This window comes from Pituophis catenifer, unplaced genomic scaffold (genome assembly GCF_029215685.1).
Source record: "Pituophis catenifer annectens isolate HBS135680 unplaced genomic scaffold, rPitCat1.0.hap2 SCAF_7, whole genome shotgun sequence".
NCBI classification, from domain to species: Eukaryota; Metazoa; Chordata; class Lepidosauria; order Squamata; family Colubridae; genus Pituophis; species Pituophis catenifer.
This window is the reverse complement of record NW_027256887.1, coordinates 25,534,052-25,557,121: the sequence shown is the minus strand read 5'-3', so window position 1 is coordinate 25,557,121 and position 23,070 is coordinate 25,534,052. Positions and strand designations below refer to the sequence as shown.

At 34.8% G+C, this 23,070-nt stretch overlaps 1 protein-coding gene across 1 annotated transcript in view; it reads left to right on the top strand.

The window, feature by feature from the left end:
- CFTR (CF transmembrane conductance regulator) overlaps positions 1-23,070 on the top strand; it is a 129,577-nt gene that overhangs the window by 14,016 nt on the left and 92,491 nt on the right. The window contains exons 3-5 of the mRNA XM_070947559.1: positions 16,294-16,345; positions 18,491-18,633; positions 21,729-21,837. Coding sequence (XP_070803660.1) covers positions 16,294-16,345; positions 18,491-18,633; positions 21,729-21,837 — 304 coding nt within the window. The remainder of the gene's footprint in view (positions 1-16,293; positions 16,346-18,490; positions 18,634-21,728; positions 21,838-23,070) is intronic.

Below are 23,070 nucleotides of genomic sequence, written 5' to 3'. Positions count from 1 at the left end.
ACAACCAGTCTGAAGTATGAAAGACTAGTCCGCTAAGAAGCCTTGGTTGCGTAGGAGAGAACAAATCTATCTCTTGTACTTTTTCCTTCCCTATTTCAACTTCTAAATGACTGGAAAATGAAAATGGCAGTTGAATTCTTTTGATTTCACAGTTATTTGCAAGCATGTTTTGGGGATATCTTCTTGAAGGCCATTATTTCACTTATCCATATTATAATTTTTAAAAACTGGTTTCAAAACACAGTAGTAGGTTGGGTAATTTCCAAATTATTACTTATGAATTTAAAATTAATGTTTAACTAATAGCCATTTAATTTTATATACAATCTTTTTTTAACTCTATGGGCTCAAAGATATTGGAATTTAAATTCATAATACAATGTCACATTGATTCAAATAAAATCAAATACTGTTATGGCTGAATTGGTGTTTCCTTCTGTAATACTATAGTATTTATTTAAAGCAATGAAATAGCCTTCCTTCCTTCATTTTTACTAAAATAAACAGGAGAAATAAATTAAATTATATTGACCTTTGCTGACCTCTCTCTCAATATCATACAATATTAATAGTTTATTATAACAATACAGAACTTAAGGAAATCTGTTCAAATTTCCAGAACTAGTATGTAGAACCTAAGGAGCATATAGTTAAAAAAATAAAATTTAAAGATTTCTTTAACATTTCAGCAATTTAATTGCATTCTTTTGGTTGGTCAGTTACATTTAAATGTAGCATAAGGTAAGTGATCTTGAACAGGTTATTTCTTTTTTTTTTTTTTTAGTTTCCCCATTTTAATTTTTCAAATGTAAGAGATGTAAGAAAAAAGGTAATTTTTCTTGAATGTAAGATTGAAGACAAAAAGCTAAGGTTTTTTCCCTTCATACATTTTTCCCACCATAATTTCAGAATTGGCAACAAAAATCCATAGGTCTATTAGATGGTAGCAAAAATGGTGCCTTATTTGTTGCCATCCCTCCTTGATCAAATTTTTGCAGACCAGAAATGGTGGTCTTACACATTATGACATGACTGCAGGATTTGCTGTAATGTAAAAACAGCAGTATAGTGAGGCCAATAAGGCTGCACACATTTTGATCCACCTTTTGAATACAAATATGTTTTCCGTCTTTGCTTTTTCAAGTATTTGTGGCATATAGACACTTCCCTTCTATCAGATCAAACTATATGCCCAGCAGTGATTTTCCAACGGTTCAAACAGGAGTTTTTCTACTTGATAATGTTATCAAACTCGGGACTTTCTGCATTACAAACCAAAGATTTCCAGCATTTTTCAAATGTACTTTTTATTTTCTTTGGAGTGGACGTTTCTGGCTTTGAGTTCAAAACTGTTCTGCAAGAAATCCATATTTGGTCTATTAGGGCTTAAGTGAAGACTATTCAATATTTTAAAGCCCCTATGTTTAATTGAAGTGCCTACTCAGGTCAACTGAATAATAGTATTACTCCATGATACTTTTAAAAACCTTTTTGCATGGGGAAAAGAATAGCATATATGCCAAAGAGAGGCACCAATAACAGCCTTAGTTTTCCCTATGCATAAAGAGATTTGAAGGAAGAGGTCCAATCCAGAGCATCCTGGATTCCTGGTATTTGGTGTATTTGGTGTAGAAATATCATTTTTAAATTGCAAACATTGGGAACAGCAGCAAACAGCAAGAATTTTCTGTTTGTTACTGTCTAGTGATCATGCCACAACTTGCATGTCAGGTTGAGCCGAAGCGTTAAGAGAATTGAACTCAATAAGAGTTCAATTCTTTATTTAACTTACACACAATAGACAGATTCTTGCCAGACTAAACCTATACTACTCTAACCCTAACATATATACCCTGGTGGATTCTAGGGAGTGACTATTGTTACTCTCTTCCTCTGTCTCTTATCTATCTCTGGACTGTGATGCCTCTTGTCTGACCAGCTCCCTTTCTTGTGTATGGTCTCTCATTCCTGGGAAACTACCAGTTCACTGTAGTCCATCAACACCAGTTCCCCCTCTGAGGGCACTATCTCTCACATTGCAGCTCAGTTATGGTATATTAATCTTGGGTAGTAATATTATTAACACTAAAAGCAGAGGTCCATCCTAGTCTTAGGATGCGTTAATACTGGATTTGGAACCATGTCAGCTTTGTCATACGATCAGAAGTCCAGACAAGAAGGACGCCCAGAAGTACTAGCTCTAATTTAATTGTAAGTTTATGTTAACTGAATCTTGCAAATATAAAAATATATCTCCCCCTCTTGCCTTTCCAGTCAAGAAACTAGAAAGGCCCTTCTGAGATTCCTATTGCTTCTGTAGGTTAAGTTGACTCTTGAAAGTTCATTGTCCGAGCTTGTGGGTTGATTTTCAAATGTTTCATTACCAGGGTAGGGAACATCTCTGGAGGTAAAAATAATACTTGTGGTTAAGTGTTGTGAGAATATCATGTATATACAAGCTTTATGAAAGTTTACCTGTTATTATTACTCTTCACATTGAATATGTTTTGCTCCTAGAAAAACAAATTATAACTCTAGTATTTTAGTATTATATCCCCATATATTAGTTTAGCTATATAATCTTTGGTACTTCGTTACTGAAGGAAAATAACATTTTGCTTAGAAAAAAAGTTTGTGTAATGTATGTATAGCTTTGTAGATACTGAACTCTGGCAGAATTAAGGTGTCAAAATGTTCTTTCTAGCCTTTCTTATTGAATGATGCTCATTAAAATTGCTATTAGAGTCATGGAATTTCAAGTGAAACCCCAATGATTCTGTCCTATATTATTATAACTGAAGGTTTTTCACTGAATATGAACACAAATAAAATATTATGTTTACTTGATTTTACTTTACAGTGCTTATTGATCAAAGTAACTAAAGTAAGTGTTAAGAGGTGATAAGGATGCTGGTAGCCAGAACTTTGAGTAACAATTTCTGTTCTCCTGTATAGAAATAGTTTGATAGAGAATTCTTTTCATATAATATTATGCAGTTGAAAAGAATTGAAACGCCATCTGTTTCAGTCCATCATCTGTAATCCTCAGCAGCCTTATTTTCATATAGCATTTGCATGAGATTTTCTATTGATCCATATATGCTTGATTGTAATATCCCGAGCTTGGTATGGCACTTGAAAAAATGAATTTAATGTGATGTTATTGAGGCCAGTAATATATATAATCAATACAAGTGATTCCGATTATGTGTTAATGCCTATGCAAATGCTCAGGAGACAGTGATATTTGTAACTTTATTTAGCATTTGAGCCAATCAACCCAATGAAAATTTGACTTAGAGACATTGTGACAGGATTCACACCACTGATCTCTTTGTTTGACTTGGTTTGTAAATTATGTGAACTATTGAGGTTTTAGAAACCATGCTTTAAAGTTTACCATGTTTAGGATGCAAGTTAGGTGATAAATCTTTTGTAATCAATCTTAACTGAGCTCAAAATGTTCAGAAAGATTGGATAATAAGTAACTAATAAATCAAAGGCTTATAGATTAGGCTGGGAAGTAAAATTAATAAATACTTTGAAGAAGTACAGTAACAAAACATTTCGGTATTGTTGCTAAGAGAATTGCATGGTATGTGTCTATGAAGGCAGCAGGAGTCAAACTTGATTCAAAGGAAACTTACATTGTGTGAACCTATCCAATTGTAACTTGTAATAAATCATACGGTAGTAAAAAAAAATCTGATTTAGTATGATGTGTAAATGGTTTAGCATAATTCCCTGGCACCAATTTATCCCTACCAATTCTCTATATTAAACATTTTTAAAGGCTCTTGCTCACTCACAGCTGCTCAAGCTATTATGTGTGAACATGCCAGTATTTAAAGCATCTATTAATTAAAGAATCTTCTTGGATTTTTTTTCTTTAGACCTGCAATAGATGGAGGATAATGGAATCATTTTAAAAATATGTCTTGCTGAGCACTGCAGGACAGCTCTTATCTGAAGAAGCTTGATATAAATATTTCCAAGGCATTTAGTCACCTGTTTTTCTCTATAGCTTTTACTATTTCTGTAATTAGCCCTGTATGTTACATTAACCAATCTAGACTGAAACAAATTACATATGTGAATTATGGATTTGAGAATTCCTGTATTATCATTTAAGATATTTAAAAATCCATTCATATAAATATAATCCTTCTGCACATGCTTCAAAGTGGTCAATTAGTTTTTGTCCCAAAATGAATACTATAGCTTGATAGAATAAAATCCTTATAGTTGTTGTACTTAACTGTGACCCCCACATAGTTTAAAAAGTTGATGATGGTCTAATTTAAAAGCTACCTGCAAGAGATCACTCCAGACTTCTGATAAGAGCTTTTTATCCATCCCGGCAAACTGCTTCTTGAACAGGAAAAGAAAAGAAGATCAGAAACAAAAGAAAGAGATTGCCTATTGATAATGTGCATCCTCTTCTATTTTTGACTCTAGCTAACCCACTGATTATTTGTGCTGTGCTTAAGATGAGGACTCCAACAGATTACCTCACAGGGAATGTAGCTGTTGACAGAAAAATTATTAGGCGACAGGGACCTTCCTGCAAAAGAAAGCACAGATAGAAACTCTTACAGGAATGATTATTGCTCTCCACTGGTGCTGAAACTTTTTTTATTACACTTCCAAGCTGATGTAATCTTGGGTCTCCCATATACTCCTAATATACTCTGCAGGTTCTATATAGCTAGGCTGAGGGCACTTTTGAAGAATTATGGCATTAGCAACTGATGAAAATTCTTATCTCTCCATAGTCTTTGGATTTCCCTCATGTTTGAAATCAGTACTACTGTAAGAGATATATTTGCCACCTGCTTCCACAGTAAGTTCTCCCCCCCCCCTTTTTTTTTTTTTACAGTGCAAGAAAACACAGCAGGGAAATAAGATAGGTGGGTTTCAGAGCACTAGGTGGAATGTTGATTTTCCCGCTCTTCCATTGGTTAATCTGATGGACTTTTCTTCCTATTATTTGTTTCTTGAAGATCCAGCGTAGACACAAGGACTTTCACGTAATGATGCAAATATGCTACAGATATTTTAACTGATGGTTATGTAGAAAGAGCATTGCTCTTCTTTAGAAGTCTTATATATAATATATATGTAAAAGTACCGTATGTTCTAACTCTAACCAATGATATGGTGTTATTTGGTTTGGATGCTTTTTCTTTTGATTCTTCACACCAGTTTTGGAATAAATTAGTATTATATCCCCATATATTAGTTTAGCTATACTTGAAAAGTGTAGTTGCTGGATATAATAGTTGGAAAATGATAATGTTGATAGCATTCTGGCACATGCAATGGTATGTATGCAAGATTACTTGTGCTGAACTTGCTAAGAGACAGTGCTATCTTGAGAAACACCCAGTGCTGCTGTTACTTAGGAGATGGTAGCTGTTCTAAAATAACCTTGCTGAGCCTTCCAGCTGCAAATGAAGTATTTATTTTTTACCTGTGACATGAATTACATAGATTTAGGAATATCACTGCTGGGAAGTACCAATATTTCTTCAATTTATGGAGCAAGCAGCAGGTCTGTAAAATTCAGTTTACATTAGCTTTTCCAATCTAGCATATTCAAATATACTTGAAGTGTAATTCCGAGAAGTCTGAGAAGGGCAGCTTCAGCACATAAGCAAAGTATCATGTTTGGGAAAGCTATTTTAAAGCCTGAGTAAAATGTTGTTCTATTATTCCTAATTTCAAGCATAGATAAGAGAGCTTCTTCAAAAAGGACAAAGGTTGCTGTAACTACTCAGCATACTTTTTCAACTATTATTGTGGAACACTTTAAAGAAATTCCTGGAGAACAAATTTCACGCTCAATAATATTAGCACACCTAATTCTCTTTCAAACATATTTGTCAACCTTAAGAAAAAGAAAAGTCGATACATTTTATTAAGACTCTCAATTTATGATAATTATGTTTGCTGCTTAGCATATTATTGGAACATTATAGCCCTACATGGGGTAAGTGGGTAAACACTGTACCTAAGGACAGGAATTGTAAAAGTCTTGAGACAAGTTTACAGAAAACAAAGAAAGCCTTCTGTATTTTCGTTTACTGATATAGGAAGTTGAGAAAAGTTAGAACAAACAGAACCAAAGACATTGATTAAGGGAGGAAATGTTTAAAAGGGAAAAATGTTATAAAGCAAATAAGAGTTAAGACAATGCCCTATTTACACTGGAGCTTGTATCATTCTCATGAAGAGTATTTGGTTACTAAATAGTGAAAAGAAGAGGTGGAACTTGTTTTCCTTCTTTTACCTATATAACACTCTCATTTCTTCTGAGCTTCCTGAGTATGTGCCCATAATAACAGCCCTATTACTGTCAAGCAACTGACAGCAGCCAGGTGTTTCAGGAAGACATCCTTTAAATGCCAACATATACTACTGAAATCATATACTAGTGCAATGCAATAAATTCTACTTGTTTACCACTTCCTCCCCTATATTTTAATTTAATTTATTTCTCATTTCAAGATCTTTCAAATGGACCTTGAAGGCTTTCCCATGAGACTCTGGATAGAGTGGAGTGATCTGCTTGAATGACATTGTGTCTGGGCCAAAATTCTGGTGGGCCAAAATGTTTAAAATCTCTTGTCATATGTCAAGATCTTCTGTCCTCCTGAGTGTGAAAATCTGTAGAAGAAATATCAATTATAGGAAGTTTAGAAGTATATTCTTATGCTTCAGTGAGGGGGTAGCCCAGGGGAGATAGCTAAGACATTATCTATCTTCATAGATCCTACAAATTTATATTGTATGTGTATAATTCCAGATTCTCTTGTCTTGAGCTAGCTAAAAGACAGCACTGAGTCACTCATTATAGTAGCATAGGACCAGGCACTAAGCACCCGATCCATAGAAGCAGGGATCAGTAGACAGGATCCATGGTGCAGACTATACAGAGAGGCCTAGAGAGAATCCAACATATAGTGGCAGGATGTAAGATGCAGGCAGGAACAACATACATTGAATGACACAACCAAATATCTGGCATTGTGTACAGGAACATCTGTACAATGTATTGTCTAAATCCTTCTAAGCCCAGATGGGAGATTCCACAGAAGATCATGAAGAATTCAGGGTTAAGATCTTATGGAACTTTCAGATCTAAATGGACAGACAGATACTGGCCAATCAAACAGACATCATGGTAGTAAACAAAGACAAGACAGCTGTGGTGATAGATGTGGCAGTGCCAAGTGACAGCAACCTCACAAAAAAAGGAGTATGAGAAGCTGGAGAGTACCAGGTTCTGAAGGAGGGACTTGAGAAGATGTGGAAAGTAAAGGGCAAAGTGGTCTGGGTGGTGGTAGGAGCATTTGAAGATATGATTGCTAAACTGGAAGAATGGCTCTAACAATCCTAGGGACAACATGAGAGCTCTTGTATAGAATAGTGCAATGCTAGGAATAGCCAAGGTACTGAACAGAACCTTCAGACTCCAAGGCATCTTACAGAAGACCTGTGATTGAGGAAGACACATAACCTCCATAGGGGTGAGAAGGGCATCTATAATTTTAATTTACAAATGTACAATATGCCTTTAAGTCTATTTGGGAATAGGTCTATTTGACCTTGGCTGTACTTGAAAAATAAACTGGGTTGGACTTGGTTAGTAAATGAGAGAGGAGAAAATCAAAGGAATATGGATTAGATTGGGAAATCAGAAAAACATTCGATAAGAACATGGATGCTTCCATACTGAGTTGTGTCAAAGAAGCAATGAGCTTGACTAAATTAAGTCTTTACCATATATGAGAGTCCAGCAATCATGTAGAAACTTCTGTTTTATTTTGGGTCACCTTATTGTATTCTAAAATGTTGATCACTCAAAATTGTTATTAGAGAGAATTATAGGTTAGATTATTGTTTTGTAATTGATTCCAAGAAATCATGTTGCACTTAAGAGGAAAAAGAAATTTTTTAATAATTAGCATCACGTTCTTCATTAATTGCAGTCTAATTTGTTAAATGAGTGTGTAGTATAAAGATAAACTTTTGAGAGTGTCTTTGAAAGAAAAGAGCATAGTGCTTCCTACTTATTTTGCTATGGTCACAAAGATAAGGGGAAAAATCTCAACCATGTTTGTATGGTATAGTGTAATCATGCCACATTCTTTTCTTGATATGCAAACTGGTTTCATTATTTTTTTTCTGTGACTTTTTTGAAACAGAAAATGTCATTTTGAATTTGTGCAATTATATCCACATCCCATATCTAAATTCATTTAGTTACCATTAGTTTCTGCTGTCAGTTTTGGGGAATTTAAACCTTATAGAGTGGATCAAAACCCCAATGTTAGATTTTTCAACTAGTGTCTATTTGGTTTTTGGAGATACACAAATTCCACCTTTCTTTGGTGTATATCATCCCATACACAATAATTAATTTGGGTGATAGATATGGAATCAAGGGGGGGGGGTGTGATTAAGAGGTTCTTATGTGTCTGAGAAGATTTTTTAAAATTCAAAAAAATAAGTGATAAGTGTGAATGAATAGGCTAATTTTTAGTGATGGCAATATCAGAATATCAATTGGGTGGAGAAGGATATCATGAATATTGCATGCTATGACTGTCTGAAATGCTGAATGGGGACATTCCACCCTGAAAGATTTGGAACTGAGTCTAGTTTGTTGTTATACACTTGGTTAAGCTTTAAATTAAACCTGCTATGTTATTATGCCAGTAATGTTAGAGCAAGAGTCTAAGTTGTTGTGAAAATTATAACTTTAACTGGTCACCTTAACTGAGTTAATAAATATTTAAAATGTTTTAAAATGTTTTACCCCCTGACCTTTAGCTATTTATCCTTTTTATTTTCATGGCTACTTTTCTTTGCAATTCATTAGACATATATGTCAACTCTGCCATCTTTGCTCTGCATCGCTAAGCTTGCTGGCATCCTGCCATAAACAGAGGGAGGGAGCGGAGGAAGTTAGGGAAATTATGCAGGTGGTATGAAGAGGGGTGTAAGGGGAAAGGGAGGACATTGACAGGAACCAGAGGTGCCAAGTGGCCAGATTCACCACCTCAAAGATGCCTGACCTGGGAAAGAAAGGTCATGTGATTACCTCTTGCAATCTTTTTACAAGCAAAATCAATGGGGAAGCCAGATTCACTTAACAATTGTGTTACTAACTTATCAACTGCAATGATGCACTTAACAGCTGTGACAAGAAAGGCCATAAAATGGGGCAAAACTCACTTAACAAATGTCTCACTTAACAACAGAAATTTTGGGCTAACTTCAGATGAACTATTTGTAAGTTGCGCACTACCTATACTTCTTTGTGTTCGAAATAAGAAAATATTAGGAGTAGAATAAAGTCAGAGTTGCACTATCTTGTCTGGGCTTTTGGAATAATAAAACTGAGCATTCCAAGATGCCATTACTCTCTGTGCTTTTATGATTATATGAGCTCTACCAATTTTTAGACAATCATATTTAATTATATCACTCTGTGTCTAGTTTTACTTAATAAAAAGGCTATTCTGATTAAAGAGTGAGGCCCACTGAAGAGCTGATTGCTTATTTACCATCCCAGAATTTTCTAAAAGGAGGATGTACATAAAGCTTTGCATGAGGAAATGAGATCTTTACTTCAGCTGCATTTCTTGCCTCGTTGAAGTAGGGACAGCCTTCAAGTCATAATGAAGACAGAGAACATATGGAAAATCCATATGCCTTCATAAAATTTGAGCAGATATCTAACTCCTTGTTATGGTTAATAATGTAGGTTGCCAAACCTACTACAGTGGCTATTGCAAATAGAAATTTATTGAGCAGCTATGGTTTTAAATTTTCCTACCAGCCAAAATCAAATAATTTAAAGCCAAGGTGCCAAGGAGACATTTCAAAATTATTTGTAGAATTTTGGTAGCCCAGGAATAGTGTTGCAATGTGATAGTGTATTCCAATAGGGGAAAATGTTCTCTGGGTATGAGATGGGGCAGTATAAAAATTTGATAAATAATTAATTATTACATGATCAGCTCATGTAAATAGGAATATGTACTATATTGTATTTCAATGAAATGATAGATTGATAGGTAGAAGCATTGGTGTTGAAATAGTGGAAAACCTGGACAATTAGCTTGAATTTGAATCCTCCCCAACACTTTGGGGACTTCAAAGTATTGTCTCAATCAGAGACTTCCAGCTGTCATCGCGGCAATATAAGACGCAGGGAATGGGTCTCCGCATCCCCTGTGCTGAGTTCTCCCTATTTGTGAGCTCCGAGAGGAGCCAAAGCTGCCTTGTAGGGGCGGCAAAGCTAAGGAGGGGCGCCCCAGAGGTCGTGGGAGAGATTGCAACTCTCCTGCTGAATCCTGGGCTTTTTCCCCTCTATGCCATGGTGAGGAGAAGAGGCAGCCTAAAGATGGCTGCCACGAAGCTGGTACAGCCAAGAAACATTTAAGAACTGTATTGGTGAACAGTGTCTGGAACTGGATGAGAAGAATCCTTTTTATTTAAAACTCAACCCCAAAAGAATATCCAGGAAAAGAGAATCCCACTGCTATTTTTAAAAGCAACAATTTAACATTTTGAGAAGAATTTCAAAATTGAAGGCGAATGAATCAAAGGGAAAAAGGCAAAAACCGTTAAAAATACAGAAAATTGGATTTTTAAATTGGACAGGCATTGTTTTGGATAGGCATTTTAAAATGCTGGAGCTATTTACTTAAAAAACTAATATCTTTATATTTTGGGTTGTTACTATTAAAATTGGATAAAACTGATTAATATTGAAATTTGACCTAAGAATGCCACCTGCTGACAAAAGGAAGGCATAACACATTCCCAAAATCTTGGAAATACTGAGCTATTGGAGATTTAAATGTGAGAATAAGAAAGACACTATTATTAAAGTGACCCCTGAAGGCTACAAGACTGAATTTATAGAGGGATGTATGACTTTTCCAGAGGGACTCTGGAAAAATTATTGGGACTATCCAGAGGAACAGATCGATTAGCTTTGGGATATAAAGATTCATGAATATTGAACTTTTTGAGAAGTGACTTTAGGTTTGAATATATGGTTTTTGGATTATTGGACAAAAGAGGGACAAAATAAAACTAAATGAGATGCTCCACCAACAAGAAAAGAGTGGAATTTGGGGAGAAACAGCATTGTTAATTCAAAGTATTAAGGATACTTTGACAAGAAGCTACAAGGAGATTATGAATAAAATGCAGAGCATAGATGGAGAGCTGGAAAACATGATACAAAGGTCAAGAAGTGACCAAGACACTCAGGAAGAGGAGGAGCCAATTGAAAGAGTAGATGAAAAAACAGAACAGAAAAACCAACAAATAAAATGAGATGACAGGAAGGAGATAACTACAAAAACAACAATGACTGATGAAATAAGATGAGGGGAGAGTATTTTAAGGGAATTAAAAAAAGAACTGGAGTTGCAGGAAGATTTTTTTGGAAGAAAGATAGGAGCAAGAGTAGATATTTTGAAAATTAGACAATGGAATAGGGCAGAGAAGGGAGAAATGTTTAAAATGATTGGTCAAGATAGAGACAAAGATCCAAGAGAGGAATATGGGAAGCAAGCTAGGAAAAGAACAATTAAAGCTTTAAAGCGGGCAAGAGACGATGGATAGAAAGAGAATATTTTTAAATATAATAGTGGCATAATTAAAAGTTAGAATAGGGATGCAAACTAGAGAGAGGGGGATTAATGGAATACACATTTTTATATAATAAGGTGAAGTAATAACAAGAGGGGAAATCAGAATTTGAATGATGGCATTATCAAGTATGCTTGAATAATATGGTGATTAGCATAAAATAACATTGAAGTATTGAATAATTAAATAATGGAAGATTATAATTTAACATAAATATGTGTATTATTATTAGAACCATATAAGCTTGCTAAATGTAATAAATATGATTAATAATATTTTATTTGTAGTAAAAGGAATGACACTCTGAATATGGTGATTGGCATAAAAATAACATATTGAAATACTGAATAATTAAATAATGAAAGATTATAACTTAACATAAATATGTGTACTACGGTATTACCAGAATTATATAAGCTTCTCAGACGTAGTAAATATGATGAATATTATTTTATTTGTACTAAAATGTAAAACACCCAGGTGCCACACTGTTCACACATTGATATGTTTGTAAAAAAAATAAAAAACTTGAGGAAAAAATATTGTCTCAGTCTAATCTTTTCTGTACATTTCCACTGATCAGCAGGGTAAAACAGTGCATATTTTTGGAATGTCAAAGTTGCAAAATAAAATGTCCAACTTAGAATACTACCCCATTTAGTGCCAGGATCCTCTGGTATTATTGAGCTGGAAGTCATTATATAGTCATACTGAATATGTTATTTAGTAATGATTAATTGTCATTCTATTAGACAATGAATCTGGAAAGCAAAAACAAACTTTCATCAGGAGGGAAATCAAGAACATAAGTTACAAGATGTACAAGGAAGGAATCTACCTTATATTGACATAATCACATGCATCTTAGAACGTACTTTGGCATATAAAAATATTACCATTGGGAATGTCTACGCTTGCCAAAAGATTACATATTGTGGCAACAAAAAAAGAAATAGAAGATAAAACTATTTAATGTACAAATGGTAGCTAACCTCAAACTCCTAATCCATTCCCAATGAAGTAAGGATGAATTGTTTCCTATTACTACATGAAGTTATACTACATGAAGCAGCAGTAGTAGCAGCAATAATTTTTATTAAGTGTTTGCTTGTCCCTAAGATCAGTTTAGGCAATGACAATGTTTATCTAATACCGAGTTTTATTTCAGCAATAAGCTATATACTTTATCTGCAAATAATATGACTTGGATGGCTAGATAAACATAAATGTGTTCATATCAAAAACTGTGCAGCATTATTTTTCTTTAATTGAGTACAATTTTGTTCAAGAATAAGTCCATGCCAATGTTCTATTTAAAATTGAGAATGAACTAGGTGTGCCTCTCTCTCTCTCTCTCTCTCTCTCTGTGTGTGTATCTGTGTGTGTATTCCAGTGTAACTTTTGTTGATTAGGCATGCATTGCAGACATATATTATTTATATATTATTTTCTTCACTGTAGCTGTACAAAAGGAGTTTAAGATAAAATAAAACACTCCTTGATTCAGAGAACAATCTTTGAGATTCACACTGTGTTTTCCTAGAATGATACAAGAGTCACCTCATCTTTTTTCTTTAATATTGGCACATTTTAATATTATCTCATTTTTAATAAATAATAAATAAATAAATAATAAAACAAACATGTAGGGTTTATTGGAAACATTTTCCCCAAATATGATATGAAATAGGCTGGATGATTTATAATCATTCTAAAAACTGTTGAAATGTTTTAGTCATATGAGTAAAAACAGAATCATTCAGGAGGTGTACTACACTGGAACATTTCTGTTTTGCATTACTTCTTTATCTTTTTCTTATCAATGGCAAATTAAATAAATGTTCAGAGTTTTCTTATCAGAAAGATAAGATTGCATTTATGAAGAAGAGGTACTGATGCATATTTTTACCATCCTTAGTTCTTTTCAGAAGCTTCCACATTTTGGACTGTTTTTCTGGCAAGCTTTCTCAACACTGTACTGTCCAACTGGATAGGATTGCAAGTCACAGAATTCCCAGCCAATATAGCATTTGGCATATTAGGAGACTGCTAGATTCAGAAAGATCTCTTGTATGTAGCAGATAAATAAATATAATTTTAGCTGTCGATTAATTAATTAATTAAAGAATTTTCAACAGTTTTCACAACAGTACTGTGGGCATCATTATGCAATAAAAAATGCAACTGTCTTGTTGCCTGAGCCTGACATCATAGGCTGAGAAAAAGAAGGATTGACTCAACGTAACCAAGATGGCTTTCATGCCTAAGGTGGGTTTGAGAACTTGCAGTCTTCTGGTTTCTACCTTGGTGCTTTAGCCACTAGAACAAACTGATTCTGTCATATAGTATCCAAATACTACACACCAAATAGTTTTTTTTTAAGCCATGTCTATAATGCTCTTTTTTGTGATAATTTAATTGACACATTTCATTTCTTAAATGCTTAACCAACATTTTAGGCCTTGCAAATTATTGGGTTGTTGAGCAAATTCTGGTGAGTGCTATGGTGATCTGTTGGCATTGGGATTACACTTTCTAAGAAAACTGCAGCTGGATGCTTGGTCCAGATTGGCAAAATCTCTCTGGAGAAAGGAGAGATTATTGAGATAACCCATATGGCTCCAAACAGCCACTCCTTATGAGAAGACCACAGGAATTTGCTGTTTTGTGGTCTGCTGGGAGTGGCTGGAAATCAAGAGACACCATCAAGTTCACACTTGTAACACTATTTTTTAAAGACATAAAGCTCAACTGAGCTTCATTTCTTTATCAGTTTCTGGAGGGTTTTTCTGTATTGGAATTATTAAGACTCTTTGGATTGGCATGTTTATTATATTCATCAAGTGATTTGTCTTTCCCTTTGAGAAACAGTTGTAGTTAACATTTTTAAAGTTCTGGAAAATACTATTTTTTGGATTAAATATTGAAAGCATGCATGAAATATGGATTTTAGAAAATTAACAATGGACTAAGGGTTCAGATGGACTTGCAGTTATAATTTTGAATTAATTAGAATAATTTTTGGGAAATGGTGGGAAATGGTGATTATTTGGTTATTTTAAGGAAACATGATAGTGGGACCTTGAAGGTTTGAAATTATAGGAAGATAGATGATAATAAATTTATCTCATTAAGAAAGATTAGAGCAAAAATCTTTGATTCATGTTTCTGAATTTTGGTCTTCAAAATTACTTGATATGATAGATAGATCTTGTGTCAATTAAGTTACAGAAGATGAACAAGCTACAACTGATAAGTGTGAAATTAATTGGAATGTGGACTTAAATGTGTGAAGCAAAGAGAAGGATATGAAGAAATATATTTTACATATACAAACAGAACTGATGGACGTTTCACTGCTTAAAGGAATGGTACAGTTTTTAATCCAGTTTTCTTGCTGGATTCACAAGAGAAGTCTCAAGAAGTCCTGAAAAACTTTATGAGAAGTGATTTTAAAAAGGACAAATTTTATGTAATGGATATACAAAAAAGGTACGCTAAAGTTATGAAAGATCCTTGAGTTATCCCTTCTCAAAATAAAGATGAATTGAAAACAAGCCCTGGAACTACATTTGATGGGGTTAAAATTAAGACTATTAAAAATTCAGGGAAGGAATACAAGATTGGCTTTTTCTGATCAAGGTTAAAAGAGAAAATGAGTTGTATCTGGTTTCCTCTATTGAATTTTTGTGATAAAGAATAAATAATGGACTTTTGGATTTGGTTTTTTAGCTAAGAGATGAATTATGTGGTGAAGAGAGTGTATGTATATTAAGAAATGGTCGTAAGATCCTAAAATTGCTTTTACTTGTTAGGATGACATGTTCTTTCTACATTTTTTCTTTGTTATTGTATTTTTATATTTTTAGTAGTTTTTATTAGTTTTAATTGTTTCTAATTGTAATTCTTGATAAAATATTTTGGGAGAAAAGTGAATTATTCAAGTATGTACCCTGCTTCTGAACCTGGAGTTGATCAGAGATGAATGTGATGATGGGAAGATCCTTCACATGTTCCCAAGGTCAATATAACATTCAAGAAGAGTTCTTCTTACAGTTAGGTGTGGAATAGTGTCTGGAACATTGGAAAGAGGTTAGTGAACATTTTAATTAATTTGTTGTGTTGCTATCTGAGATGTAGATTACAGCTTCAACAAGAAGACTATTATAATCAAGTCTATGGAGAATGGATACATTAAACCTTATTTATCTGTTGGAAGAAATATCCATCTGGTTCAGTTCCAAGCCGGGAGAAAGGCACTGGAAACAAAAATGGAGGCTGAAGGCTGATTGGAAAGATAGTGTAATGATGAAGGAGAAACACATGGGTGGTTCTGCTTCATCATTAAACTATCTTTCCACATGTGTGGTTCTGGGCAGCTGACCACATGGAGTTGAGAGTGGGGTTTTTTATGCCTTCTCTGAGCTTTGCTATCAGATCCCTAAAGTGATACTGCCATTCAATTGGGAGAAGGGGGAGACTTGGATTCGATTTACTAGCATTGCCTGTGTCAACAGATATTTTACAACCTATATCCTGGCACCAAAGAGCCCTGAGATCCTCTTAACGTTGAGGAATGTTTATGACAGCCATGTGGGCTGTTTCACTTTAAAGGATAAAGGAGAAACAATGTGAATACACTGCTTATCTGGTTCTAGGGCAGCTGGTAAAGAAAACATCTTCACACTTGTGTATTGACTAAAATCTGCATTCTGGCTTAAGGGAGGGGTCTCTACTGCTTTAATCCTACTTATCTTGCCTAAGGGTATTCAGACGTTGCTTTGAATCCATTGCTGTCACTTCTGCTTGAAAAAGGTTCCTTTTGAGATACTACATTTTAAGAGTTTTTACTTTCTTAAATTGGAAGGAGAGGCAATCCTTACATTTGCACTTGAGCTTCCTGTTCCTGTGGAAGAACATGTATTCTATTGGCTGTTGTAGGGGTTATGTAGGGGTCATAGCTGGCTTTTATAGGTTGTAAACATGGCTCCCATGTTTGGTTGAAGTTTGCACTGCTGAGATGATGCAATAAAGAGGCTTGTGTTCTGAAAGGGTGTTGGGCAAATCCTATTATGGCTTAATGGCTTTGTCCTGTTTTGGATCTTGAGTGAGGGCTAATCCTATCACTCTGCCTTTGTTGAGACTTTGCTGCAGGGAGTAATGGATTACCAAATCTGCATTTCTAAAACCTGCCCCAGTTCAGTATCTGTCTCCCTTAAGTTTCTGTCTCCCTTAAGATTTTTTTATTTCTCTTTTAGGGGAAATATTTTATCCTGCCTTTTTAAATTATTCCACAAAATATTTCATTCTTCTAGGGGGTGTGTGGTTTCCCACAATCCCTTGCAGCCTCTGGCTACTGTTTATATTTTTAAAATCCAAAATTAGGTAATGAACACCTTGCTTGCTTCACTATACAACTTTGAAAGAGAAGTATAATAATAGAAATGAAAACCATGTTAACTTACTAAAAGCGTTGCTGTTTCCATTTATATATAAAAATAATCTTGCAATTCTTTTTATATATACTGTAAATGGAAGGAAAATCAGATTGCTATAAATAAAGAGCAGTTTATTATAGACAGGATTAACACAGAAAAGATTTAATTTTGAGAAGAGCCACTGTAAACTGCTTATTTACAGCATACTTTTGTGCAGTAGATGTACCAAGATAATGATACAAGATTAAAAATCACCATTTCCATATTCAGACTTCACGAGAAAATGGATGTATTTGAGCCTTCAATTTAATATTTTGCTGATGTAGGTAAAAATTCAAAGAGTCATGCACCATTTTTTTGAAGCAAGTATGTCATTTTAGAATCAATGGCATAAAGCAGGGGTGTCAAACTTGATTTCTCTGAGGGCGCATCAGGGTTGTGTTCAACCTCGGGGGGTTGGGTGGGCATAGCTGGGGTGGGCATGGCCAGCTCAACGTCACTTATTTTTGGCTGGGATGGCCTCCTGCAGCCCTCTGCAAGCAAAAATTGAGCTCCTTTTTCACTGGCAGAGGAACTGCGGGCCAGTCCTTCACTGTTTCCAGGCCTTGAGTTTGACACTTCTGGCATAAAGCAATGGAATTGTGAAACTTGTGGAGCTGAAGGAATTTCTAAAAGCTCTATGCCAGAAGCCTAAAAGGAAAAAAAATAGAAATACTGTTGTTATGCCCAAGGGTTTTGGTTACTCAAAATATCTTAATAAGTATGGTATTGTGAAGGAACCAGGAAGTCTTGGAAATTGTTTTTTCATGGCAGTTCCATTATTTAAGTATGGTTCATTCATTCTAGCATATGAGATCAGGTTTTTTTAAAAATCTATATTTATGGCAATATGGCATCATAAGTATACATTATGGTTGCTAATGGTATTTATTTATAAAAACTGCTCTATTTTTAACTGGTAAGAAATAAGCCTATGTTGTAATCATGCTTTATAAATGTTTGTAGATAGTTTAAACATATTGATCCAAATAATACTTACAGATATATTCAGGCTCTTGGATGCATTCAGTGCTATTTTAAGTTTCTTTTTTTCTCTCCTAACATTTCACAGATTTAAACATTCACTGGATTTGAAAATTATATTGACCATATGACATCAGTAATACGTAGATTCCCCTCGAGTACTTGCAACAAATTATGCAAGATTTGTTTTGCATCTTATTATTTATTTATTTATTTATTTATTTATTTATTTATTTATTACACCAACATGCATGATTGTGCAATCATCATGTGCTTCTGGAGGACTAGCAGGAGCCAAAAAAAATTAGAAAACTAAAAACTGACATGTCATATGTTATATAAATTTGTAGATTAATTTTAAAACACTTGTATTATTTTGTAGATGGACAAAGCCTATTTTGAAAAAGGGCTATAGACAACGCCTGGAATTATCAGATATTTATCAAATCCCTGCTGCAGATTCTGCTGATAATCTCTCTGAAAAATTAGAAAGGTATGTATTACATATTTGGAAGCGTATACTGTTATTTATCTGACAATTATTATTTTTCTCCTACTTTTTCTCTTGAATATTCTACGTGGCATATGTTAGTGGTCTCTTATTTCATTTTCAGAAATATAACTCTGTAAAGGTGATTGGGTTGAGTAAAAAAAACTGGCCTTTAAATTCTGGAGCTGAGTGGAATTTAGAAATAGGCTCTCCTCAGTTCAGATCCAAGGCCCTGTTTGCTTATTACCTTTAATACAAATTGCATTGTAGTCAGCCAGATATCATAACTGATATAGTGCTGATTTCAAAAAATATTAACATACAGTATAATCCTTTTTTATGTCCGTGTGCCTTCAAGTCAACCTTGACTCCTGCTAACTGCTTGGTAAGTCCCTGCACGTTTCAGAAGTGGTTTGTCGTTGCCTGCCTCCTAGGACTGACAGAAAGTGACTGACCTAAAGTCACCTAGTTAGTTTTGTGCCTAAGGACTAGAATGGAAGTCTCCCACCTGATGCCTTAACCAATACACCAAACTGATTCTCTACAATATAATCTCAGGCATATGTTCAAAATGTAAATCTTGCTCAGACATTAATACTTGGATTGCAGCATTAGTTCTTTAAAGTAATTATTTTCATATATATAATCTAGAAATTTCTTTGAAAATAGCCTTCTTTCCCATCATGTTTGAAAGCCACTTGGAAATTGAAAGATTCTTAGGATCCCAGTCCAGTGAAAAGCTTTTTAACAAATCATTTCTAATATACTATCAAAACTTCAATTTATATAAGACTAATAAAAATGATGAGGATGAACCATTTTCCCCCAAATCCTGTGATAAATAAATCTCTATATTTATTTATCCTATTCATCCTATGATAAACAAATCTTTCTATTTTCAAGTAAATAATCATTTAATAGTTGGATTTTGTTCAAGGTTAGTATATGAATTAAATCTTGTGATTTATAATCTATGATTATAAAATTTAAAAAATGCTCCCAAAATCTGCTAAAAATGGTTTCAAAAACAAATTTGGTACATACCCAAGAACCAGACTAGACCATATGAAAAAGGAACCAAATTGCATTAATAAATCTAAGATCAGTAGGTCTGACCTCTTTAATTCTGACCAAAATGTATTGTTATAACTAATGACTCTAAGTTAAATACAAATAGAATAGAATAGAATAGAATAGAATAGAATAGAATAGAATAGAATAGAATAGAATAGAATAGAATTCTTTATTGGCCAAGTGTGATTGGACACACAAGGAATTTGTCTTGGTGTATATGCTCTCAGTGTACATAAAAGATACGTACATCAAGAATCATAAGGTACAACACTTAATGATAGTCATAGGGTACAAATAAACAATCAGGAAACAATATCAATATAAATCGTAAGGATACAAGCAACAAAGTTACAGTCATAAATAAATAATATTTATTCAGCATGGATTTTTTTCTACTTTGTATTTCTGCTAATTAAATGGAACACTTTCTCTGGTTCAGGGTAAAATAAGTAAATTAGTAAATAATAAATTATGGAAAAATCTTACCTTGCATCTTAGATACTTAAAATTTATCAGAGTATTTATGATTATGTTACTCCTTTTTCAATGGAAGTTGACTAAAGAGTCATTCTGATCACAAACAGAACATCCTGGATTCTTGTCATTACATTAGTCAGAGAGCTGGAGTTGCATAACCAAATGAACTACTTGTTTTGTGGACATTTGATGTTCAACTAAAAACATTTATCTCGTACAAGAAATATTTCAATAGTTTCCCACAGAGTGAAATTTTTAATATCATATTGTTTCCTGGTTATTTACTTTACTTTATTGTTTCCTGGTTAGTTACTCTATTTACTTGAAACAATGAATATACATTGAGAAACATGATGCTTTTGGCATAAAAAGAACTGATACATCAAGGAAATACACCTGAGAGGTCTCTGTTTTGCACCAGAGCCTCCTGGTTGACATATTATAGTTCAGACAGAACATTGAAGCGTAAGGCTTAAGTCAACATTTTGTGGTTGGATAAACAGCTTTTAATGAGCTAATTTATTTAGGCTATCAAATTTGGCTGTGAAACTCCGGAGAATCCTATATAGCACCAAAAACAAATGGAAACTCTTGATGATTATTTGAAATTTTGCAGCCCAGATATTGCTCAAAGCAATCATTTTATCAATTATAACCCCATCTAATACGAACTGCTGGACCTGGAAAAAAATTGTGCATGGATTCAATACTCTGAAATTTCTCCCTAATTAGAATGGTTATCCCATTGAAAGCTCTAGTGGTCTCTTTAAAAGATGCAGCTTAAATAAATTCTCCATAAAGCTACATTAGTTTCTCCTAGACTTCTGTGACTCTTCTGTAAATAACAATAATGAGGTCATGGTTTACATGTCCTTAGCAGCGGCATCCTATGATAGGATAATGTCTTAAATAATGTTTGAAAAAAATGCCTTAGTATAATCTGTCATATCAGTTGCTTTTTGGTATTATTTAATTCCCACATTATATTCAGTGTAGTTAAGAAGTGATCAAATTCCATTTTGATTGGAAATTTTTATCAGTATATAAATGTTGTAGTTACTTTATATTCCATAAATAATTGTATTATCTGTTAAAACTGATTCTAAAAATGCATCATTCAGGGTTGAATTACACAGGTTTTCGATGTTAGCTAACAAAACAGAATTGAATTGTCTTTTTTCCTTTTCTTTCCCTTGGTACTGGAAGCAATCCAAAATCTTTATTGGCCTATTATTTGTTTAGTGGTCTGAAGAAGTACAACAGGTTTCTTTAAAACATACACTGTGACCTTTTTAATGAATTAACTTTCTGCAGAAAGATGTGTAACGAAGTATATCCATTGCCAAATATTTAACTGAGCTACACTTGAACTTTTATTGAGCTATCATGTCACAGAGGATCAGGTCCTTGGGGTCTTTGCAAAGCTTTGAATTCAATAGATTCCTTAACTAAATCTCCTTGGATATCCTTGGGTGAAATGAACTATTCTTGGGTCAAAGAATGGTTTATTTGGCCACATAATTCAATGTTCTTTTTTTATTCCTCAGAGAATGGGACAGAGAACTGGCTTCAAAGAAAAAACCCAAACTCATCAATGCTCTTAGACGGTGTTTCTTCTGGAAATTTATGTTGTATGGAATAATACTATATTTAGGGGTAAGTTTCCCTTTATTTCGGTTAACATATTGCAATTCAAACGAAGCTTGGTTGGGTGATGGGCCCCAGAATGGTGATTGTTGAGGCCATAATCCGGCAGGCCACAATGGCATTTGCTCATATCCCCGGGAATTGTCCATGCCATTATCAGCTAACTGCACTGGTTCCAACTGCTTTCTCACTGGCTGAGGTCTGGTGGGTAGCGTCTCATACCCTACGCTTTGACCCTGCCCAGGCCTTTGCCCCACCTCCCCACTGGATGGTGCCATGGTTCCCGCAGTAGGTTGCTCCGTACTCCTAAACCGTCTAGGCTCTTGTTCCCTCTGCAGTTTGGGGCTGGTAAGGCAGAACTGTGACTCCACCCTCTCTCCAGGTGTTTGAGGGGTCCAGCCCCATAGCCCAGGGTTCCCATGCAGGTGTGTCCCGAAAACTGGCTTCCCTGAACCTTTCTCTGAGCACCTCCATGGTGGTGGCTCCAGGACCTGTAGAATAACTCCATTCCTGCTCATCTTCTTCAGTCCACTGTCTCTCCCTCCAGCCCTGGAATGGTGCTTCTACAATGGGTGTGGGGTTCTGTCCCTAGGTTCCCCAGGCCCTGTTAATGCAGAGCTGTGCCACCAATGTCCTGAGGATGATTGCGTTGGGCCCCTATCCGTTTCCTCCTTACTCTCCACTGAACAGTCCTCATCCCTGGCTTTTCTCTCCTTTGGCCACACAACCTTGTCCTCCTTTTCCTCGGCTGCCACTGCCTCCACCACCTCCTCTTCCCTTTCACCTATCTCGGGCTCCAGCTGGAGAAGTCCCCTCAGCCATGCCTTTACTCATGAATACAGAACAGAAGGGTATGTGTATCAAGGAGAGCACCGACTTTCTCTTGGCTTTCTAATCCACGTTTGGGCGAACAAATGCTGAATCATCAATCACTGTTGGTCTGGGTCGCTATATCAATGATTGTTTTTTTCCGCTACAAACGGGTATCAGCAAAAGTCAAGTATGAGATGCACAAAGTTGGCGCTGAGTGCTACCACACCTCATTTAAGCCAATTTTTTATCGGAATTGGGGAACTTGTGGAATACCAAATTTTGTCAAATTTCAAATATCCATCAGTCCTAGAAAGGATATTGAAGTTCCAGGATATTGGAAACTGTAATCCTTTATTTGGAAGGCTACAAATTTTCTACCTCCTTATAAAATATTAAAAATAAATGAATTATTTTCAGGTATTTTTTACA